The sequence below is a fragment of the Limulus polyphemus genome, unplaced genomic scaffold (genome assembly GCF_000517525.1).
Source record: "Limulus polyphemus unplaced genomic scaffold, Limulus_polyphemus-2.1.2 Scaffold2651, whole genome shotgun sequence".
In the NCBI taxonomy this organism is placed as follows: domain Eukaryota; kingdom Metazoa; phylum Arthropoda; class Merostomata; order Xiphosura; family Limulidae; genus Limulus; species Limulus polyphemus.
The window spans coordinates 43087-52000 of record NW_013668261.1 but is presented as its reverse complement, the minus strand read 5'-3'; the positions used below and the strand labels follow the sequence as shown (position 1 = coordinate 52000).

The following is an 8914-nucleotide window of genomic DNA, read 5'->3' as shown; positions in this document are numbered from 1 at the left end:
GTAAATACTAGAGCATTCATGAAGAAACAAGATAGTTCTAGAAACTAGAGGGCGCCACACCAGTCACGTGACCTAAACAACATGATACGAAATTCTGAACGAATCCTAACTATCAACTACTTTGGTGAATTTTCACTACCTGAAAACAATACATTTGTGTTTTTATATGTTTAAAAATTGTTATTCATGATACAAATGTGATTTTGAATAGGTTGTGTTGCGTCATCGTAGCGTCACTTTGATTAATAAAATTAACAGCTAGCTTCACACAGTTCTAACTAGTAACATGTGTCTATCTTTCATTACCATAATGACCTAATTAAACCTAAATACAAGCTTATTGTGGACACAAACTAAAAGGTTGAATGTTATCAACGATACAGAAACTTGGGTTCTGTCGTTTCTTTCTATATATACACATCACACCCGTTTTTACATCAGTAATTAACTTTGATTGCTTACTACAAATAGTATGCTAAAATCGAATAATGTATTATATTGTTATTTAGGACTAACACTAATTCTAAATTTTACGTAATGTTATTGAGGTTTTCGGAGGGTAAATGTTTATTTCACGTGAGCTAAGAATATAATACTAACTTATATTCTCAATCTGACTGGAATGGATAATCAGTCATTACACAAATATATAAATAAAATGGTTCTTCTCAGTATTATAATTATTTTATTTTATTTACAAGTTAACTTTGTGTTGTTTTTTTTTCCTCTGATATATTATTTAAGAATATTTGTGATCAATATTATTTCGTGATAAAAATTTTGCTATTTTAATTCCGTAAGAGGCCCTTCCAAAGCATCATTAAATTAATTAAACAATACGTTGATGCCTTTAGATCAGTTTTTCTCAACCTTTTTCAATATCATTCACCCCCATAAGTTTCTCACATCAACTCACTCACCTTAGTTCGAAAACAGACAAAAAAGTAAAATTCTATATTATGACTTAAGTATACATCAGACTACAACTAGAATGAATACATCATAAAATAAACAATAAATGAATGTATTTATCAAACTACAACTATCATAGAATAAATAATAATAACTAATGACTTTTTCGTTCTTCAATTTGTTGTATAATTGATTATACTCATTCACTCTGCCATTCACCTCCTCATTCTCATTCACCCTGATTCTTATCTCATTAATCCCTGGGTGAACCATTCACCCAGTTGAGAAGCATTGAACTATTGATATTGATTTTACAACAGAATCTCCTAAAACGAATGCTCGCGGAATCTATCAGAACTACCATTTTAGTGTATCAATATATCAAGGAAAGCAAGTTCATCTGTTACAGCGAATCTTTAATTATTCAGATATTGTATCGGCCCAGCATGACCACGTGGTTAAGGCGCTTGAATCGCGATCTGGGGGTAGCGAGTTCTAATCCCCATCCCACCAAACATGCCCCCCCCTTTCAGCTGTGGGGACGTTATAATGTGATGATCAGTCCCACTATTCGTTGGTAGCCCAAGAATTGGCGGTGGGCGGTGATGACTAGTTGCTTTCCCTCTAGCTTTTCACTGCTAAATTGGGGACGGCGCGAAATTCAAAACAAACCAAATCAGGTATTGTAAAAACAAGTAAATTAATCTTCTACAGTGAATCTTTAATTATCCTAATATTGTAAAAACAAGTAAATTAATCTTCTACAGTGAATCTTTAATTATCCTAATATTGTAAAAACAAGTAAATTAATCTTCTACAGTGAATCTTTAATTATCCTGATATTGTAAAAACAAACAAGTTAATCTTATACGGCGAATCTTTAATTATTCAGATATTGTAGTTTATTAAAGATGAAAAAGTATCATCTTCACTTGTACGTATGTTTAAAATGAATTCTAACCATTGCTTTCCATAATGGCAAAGGAACAACTTTGAACAGATGTTACTAACCTTGGTCCATTTGCAGTTCCACCATTTTTGTGATACTCACTGACAGTGAATAAAACATGAGATTCTTTGGCGGCAAATTCTAATATTTTCTAAAAACAAATTATGTCCAAATCTCATAGTTTCTTTGTTCTAATATAATAGGTCAATTGTTAATTGTCGAGTCTCTTCTAAACTAATATTATTGTACCGAGATACTAAGTCAACACCTGCACAATAGACATTCTTTTTATAATTTTATTTTCATTAGAAAATTCAAAACTATCTTTCTACTGTATATTCATCAGAAGTGTAGTGTTCAAGTAATTTAGCCAACCACCTAGCTAATTCATAACATTCTTCTTATGTTACAAAACCTTATATATATTTTTTTTATTTTAATAATTGTAGTTCAATTTCTCTTGTTTTGGTTGAACCCTTTTATAAGGTCTCAAATTTTGTGTTGCCATTTCAAATATCATCAAATTAAGAATTATAATATATTTTATTTATAATAACTATTCCTTTATCCTTCTATGGTTTCAGTATAACTATTGTGTTTTTAGTTAACTTTCTTATCACTATCAGTTTTATTTTACTAAGTTTATTCAGAATTATAAGAGTTGTATGGATTCCAAAGTTGTTTAAAGTAAATATAGTTAACAGGATAATTCCTCGTGCCGTTGTAAAGTGTTCTATCTCTTCTGTGGGTTATTTTATATTCCTTGGTGAAAATAATGAGAAGTATAGTCCACGTGACAATTAAACACTAGCGTATTTTTGTCATAACGTTTCTACAGACTACGTTCACTTTGACACAATTTGTAAGCCTAAGTTCACAAATAACACTTCAACGTAAATACCTCTCTAATGGTACTACGACTGACGTCTAAATAAACTTCTACAATTTCACGGCTAATAGATCGAGTAATTAAATATACGTGATAACTAACATTGATCTGAATAATTTACCAACTTCTCAAACACTCATAACTAGTGTACCCATCTGCATCTTAGTCGAATTTAATAAATCTTAAACTCGTGTACGACCTCTGGCTAAGATCTAAATTAAAAATCGAAAATATAGCTTACAACAATGCTATGAAATTTTATAAGAAATTAAGTTATGTAAAAATGTTTCCAAATAAAAATAGTTTTCCTAGTAGAATAATAAATAGTATCGTACAAAAGTATTTAAATATGTCTCAAACAAACACTATATATAATACTATCATATACGGGTAAATATATATTAAGTGTAAAAAACAGTTACCTTAGTTATTACATAGAACCTATCTAAAAGCTGACTTAAGAATAGTTTTTAAACCTTAGAATGAATTTTTTTTCAGGTATTAAGACTGAATTTAACACATAAGAACATCTAAAGTGATATATGATTTAAGATGTCCTATTGTAATTCTACGTATACTGGTTCGACCAATAGACGGTTAGAAACACACATAAAGAAATATACAAAATTAGTGACAAATAACAAACAAAATATACGTGATTACATGCTTGGCGAATGTAATATTGTCTTACATCATAATATGTTTTAAAAATTGTCACGAGAGGAATTTACGTATAAATCAATATGAAAAAGAAAACGTTGTTATTTAAAAGATTAGAGCCAGAGCTAAACAAGGTGAGTTCAAGAACAAAATTATTACTAACGGATAATTACAATCATATTTTCCTAAGCGTACGAAGAGCAGTGTCAACTATTATATAAATTCATGTTTCTCGTAATTGACCAAGAATTAACATAAGGTTGAAAGTGACACTATTCAAAACACATCAGTGAAGTTTACGTCATTTAAAAATAAAATTTCAAATTCCAGGAATCGGGGCGAACTCCAAAATAAATAAGGAAGGTCTAAAATTTTGTAAGCAGAAAAAGAAACTTAAGGGGATGATGTTAGTATGTAATCCCATCTGGCTCTGAGGGGTAGCAGGAGTGTGACGGGTACATTCATATAACTGTTACGAAGAAGGTGTGGTGCACGTGGGTAATTTCAGGAGGAGAATTATCAGTCAGTTCAAGAATAGGTGTTGTGTCTCCGAATACAAGAGAAGACTGTTCCAGAGCTGTAAAGTTATATTCATATAATGAGGTAAAAAAGATTATCCCTGTCAAGTGAAGAAGTCACCATCACCAAGAATCGGATATCTAGGGTAGCATTTTTGTTCATTCAGGAGTTTAAATCCGTTCTTGTATTGGAGAGGATTTGAAGAATGTTGAAGTGGATTGCAAACCTCGCTTCTTAGTCGCCTCTTTACTGCTCATATAAACTTATGGACAGTCTGTTGACGACATCTATGATGTAATAAAGAGATTGGTCATGACAGAGACGATAGTCCTGAGGTAGTGACGAGGATAGACTCAAGATATCTACTGCTTGGCGAGGTAAAGATGGTCTACGTGGTGTACAGTGCTAAGATATATACTGTTCGGCGAGGTAAAGATGGTCTACGTGGTGTATAGTGTTAAGATATCTATTGTTTGGCGAGGTAGAGATGGTCTACGTGGTGTACATTGTTAAGATGTTTGCTGCTTGGCGAGGTAAAGATGGCCTACGTGGTGTACAGTGTTAAGATGTCTACTGCTTGGCGAGGTAAGGATTGTGTATTTGGTGTACAGTGTTAAGATATAAGGCAAGCAATAGGTATTAATAATGCTCAAGGACCAACTTTCATGAATTGTGATTTGGCAGAAAGCAAGTAGTTAAACAACTTCTTCAACATAATACTTTTATCTTTAAACAATGATATTGGGTAGAAGCTGCAAAAGGTTCCTGAGCTAGAACACTCATCCTTCTGCGAAGTGTCCTAACCAGTAAGCCAGTCTGTCTCCATTGTCGGAGTCTTTATCACATACTAAACTTGAGTCGTCCCCCTGTCAGCTCGACCATTCCATATATTCGTATAAATACCAGGGAAAACCTTTTCCACAACCTAATGATCCTGTTATCGTGACTGCTGTTGATACCACTGATCTCATTACACCTCCTTCAAACTCCCTTTCTCTGTTTCAATTTCCAATGATAAAAGACACCCTCCAATTTATTTATATTACTTTACAAAATATTCATCCCTTCCTACGAGTCTTTGCCCTGGACAGCACCCACTAAGCAGCTAAGTCTGTATTTGTGCTCAGTATGCAAAACACTTATTCTGGCCTCAACACTCACTTTCATTTTTTATATATATGAGATCACAATGGTTGAAGATAGATCGAGACTGCCGACTAAAATGTTTCTGTGTTAACGTCCATTCTTTCCTCAAAAGGCAGCTTGTTTTGGGAACTTTACTTTACAAGGAACCCTATGATTGCAACTTATTTAACGAGAATTTCCTCAAACTAACTCTAAAGGTTAAATTATCTGGTACAATTTCCAATAATGTGATCATTCTTTAGGTATCGTGGCTATCTGTACTCGCGTTCATCTATCCATTTGTATTCATTATACTCCCCCCAAACAGTTTTCCTAAACACCTTATTCTCACTGACTACTTTTCTTCCAGAGCCGTCACCTAGCTACTATATACATTCGCTCAGGTTTACTCCTGCCTCATGACGTCTCCTATTACTCAGATGTAAATTTTCGAAACTATATTGTATCGATTGACCTCAAATATCATAGTTGCTCTTCTTCAGAATTGACCCAATTTCAATCTACTTTGTGGAATATTACTGAATCTCTTTTGCCTCTTCTTTCTTCAACCTGTCTGTAATCAAATTCTTTAGAGGATGTTGTTATAGCTTCGGGAAATCTTTCTTATCTTGTTTCTCTCCGCATGTATGATCCAGTGGGTAGTGGTCATCTCTCCATACAGCTTCAACTACGAACAAGGGTAGCCTATGATAATCCCAACACAAATAGGATATTTTAAAACTACAGTAATGCCAATTGGCCTTCTTATGTGTTTCGTATTGAAAAATATATCACCAAAGCTGATCCGAATATTTCCTCTATTGATCATATTATTGCATTATTTCAAATGTTCTCTCCTCTACATACCTCATCTTAACACTGTACGCCACGTAGACCATCCTTACCTCGTCAAGCAGTAGACATCTTAACACTGTACATCACGTAGACTATCGGAGATAGCAAAAATACTGTTCAAATTTAGTAAAAACGGGTATCCATACGAACTGATGATAGAAGTGGTCTAGTTGGAGGAGGTACAGAATATGGTATGTCTGAATTTGAAGTGTCAGACACTGTTATAACAGAAGGAGGAATAGCGAATGATGCTCGAGATGTAACTTTGGCATAGGAGGGTATGATAGCAGCTACAGGAGAAACAGTAGCAGATGGTAAAGGATGATTAAATTCTGCTGTAGTAGTCAATAAAAGACGATTATTGGCTGACATGGATTTATGGGATTGATTGCTCGGTTGGAAATAGGGCTTAACATGGTATTTTGTAAAAGACAACTTCGCGCTGGAGAAGATAACAAACAACATCACCATTCTCGGTGAAGATCGGGATGATAAATGCTGGACCCTAGGAGTTTTGAATTCGAATGACCCATCGAACAATAATGATATTTGCCGATAATTTGGAAGGACTTATTTTTCCTTAACGGGTGGATGCACACCATGTATAACGCAGGAAAGTAGTGGAGTACTACGAGGCGAAGACTATTGCTATCGAGCAGATGGCCAAAGCTTTTAAATAATAGTGTTAACCCCCCCCCCCCAATGGCTGTGAAGATGAAGAGGTAGTAATCGCTGTGTTTGACTCTTCGCCAAGGAGAGTGATGACTGGAGGACGAGGAGTGCCAGCAGCATAGGAATGTGTAGAAACATTTATTGAATAGGAATGTTCAGAAACATTTATTGAATAGGAATGTGTAGAAACGTTTAGTGAATAGGAATGTGTAGAAACGTTTAGTGAATAGGAATGTGTAGAAACATTTAGTGAATAGGAATGTGTAGAAACGTTTATTGAATAGGATTGTTCAGAAACATTTAGTGAAAAGGAATATATATATATAGTGTATATAACCATTAAAATGTTTCAACGGCGAATGCCGGCCAAATATTGAAATATCCATAGGAATAAAGATTGTTATAAAAACTTGTTAACTTCAGATAATATTTTCCCACATTTCTCTTAATTTGACAAACAATTGCTGCTCGAAAACAGAGGTCTGCAGAAAATAACATTTCAGACCTAATTTTGTCACCTACAAGTCACTACTCCATAAGCTTTTCGTTCAGTGCCAGAACCCATCACTTGAGCTTGACTATGAGAGACAAAATATTTTACGAGTATTATATATAAAGTATAATGTTTTAAAAGTTACGGTTTTGACGCCAAAGGCTATAGAAATATTGGAAGACCAATAGACCTAAGAATGCTTATGAAAACAAGTTAACAGTAGATGTTTTGTTTAAACACAATAATGATTAAAACTGAACCACTGGATTCTATTAACGAATTTCTTACAATACAACGTATTAAATCCAGCAGAAGAATTCTTTCCTGAGGTCCTTATAAACCTTATTTTGTGGCACTGAAGATAAATTTAGTATGAAATTTGACTTTACTGGAATTAAAAGATTCTATTATTAAGTATCTGTAAATACCAATAGCTATTTTATGAGACTTAAGGAGTATCTCTTTTCCTTAGTGGAGGCTTCTTCCTTGTATTACATTTGTTTTCTCTTTACATGTATATCTAGTAGCCTCTAAATAGGAAGATACAGGTTATGTGGACTATGATAATAAGCAGATGTTGGTCTTAAAATATAAGATCCCTTGACATTTAAATATTACAGTCGGTGGTTTTATACAACTTTAAACAACTTAGAAGAAAATCCTATCTTCCTCATCAACCTAACTTAACCCCCACAGAAAAACATCTTTAAACTAGATGCGAATCAGTTCACTGTCTCCAAAGTTATACTGAATATTCTTAGTCTTAGGGAGTATTACACAGTCTGGAAAAAAAAATTGCCTGAATACTCTATTTAAACTTACCCTGTCAGAATATTTCATTCGACCTTAATAAAGAGTTTACTTTCTTTAACGCGGAGAAACTTTGTGTATTTTGTTGTAATGTGTCAAGACACGTTATGTGTCCTACGAAGACTGAAAATGCATTAACACCAAGGCACAAAAACCTAAATACATTTAACTTTAAGCTCGATTTATCTTACCCACATGTTCATAACTAAGTATCTTAATATAACAAAACTTGTATTAATATCTTTTATAATTATTTTGTAGTGCCTTTAGTGAGTTTGTGCATTGTAAATACGTCCACGTGTCCAACGACTGTGGTCCTGAAGCAGGAAGATTTCTCCGACGTCATATGGAACGGATATCCGGCCCACTGATTCACGAACACTGCGCCGCCTATACGCACAGATCTGAAGCTTGCGTCAGTAAAAGCTCCAAAAGGCACAATTTCGGAATAACCACTTCTATAAGTGTGATTTTTGTGTACTTAATTCTTATGGAACTCACTTAGAATCACAGTAGAAATCTTACTTTGAATTAAGTTTTGTGTTTTTCTGTAAAGCAGAGTTTAGAAAACGTGTTGAAAATGATTTTTATCATAAATAAATATAAAATATGTGTTTTATGCTATATATTTGTTGAAATATCTTTCTGGTATGAGCGAAAAAAATAGAAATGACGTATGTAAAGTCATTTTATAACGCTTTACGCTTCCCACTGAAAGCCTAACGATTCACACGATAATGATTGTTAAAGATGTATATACAGCACAACAAAAATTGAGGATGAAATTCTGCCGCTAGGAGTCTAAATATAGGCCTTAACATTTATTTTAGATTACATTAAACTTACGAGAAATAAATAAACAATTATGCTAAACACAATGGAATAGATGCAACGACATTGTATCATTAGCGTCTTCGCTTTAGAATTAACTTATTATTGTTGTTACGGTAACCATGCTCCACGAGGGTTGAATTTAATTAAACAAATCAATTGGTATCACGTTCAACTTAGGAAACTTGTAATGTTGAGT

General features: G+C 33.6%; 1 protein-coding gene across 2 annotated transcripts in view; it reads left to right on the top strand.

Moving 5' to 3' along the window:
* Nucleotides 1-8452, top strand: part of LOC106467534 — a 127749-nt gene extending 119297 nt beyond the window's left edge. For both annotated transcript variants that reach the window (XM_022395731.1, XM_022395730.1), the window contains exon 5: nucleotides 8146-8452. In XM_022395731.1, the coding sequence (XP_022251439.1) occupies nucleotides 8146-8389 (244 nt within the window). In that variant the 3' untranslated portion in view covers nucleotides 8390-8452. The remainder of the gene's footprint in view (nucleotides 1-8145) is intronic.
* Nucleotides 8453-8914: the final 462 nt, after the last annotated feature.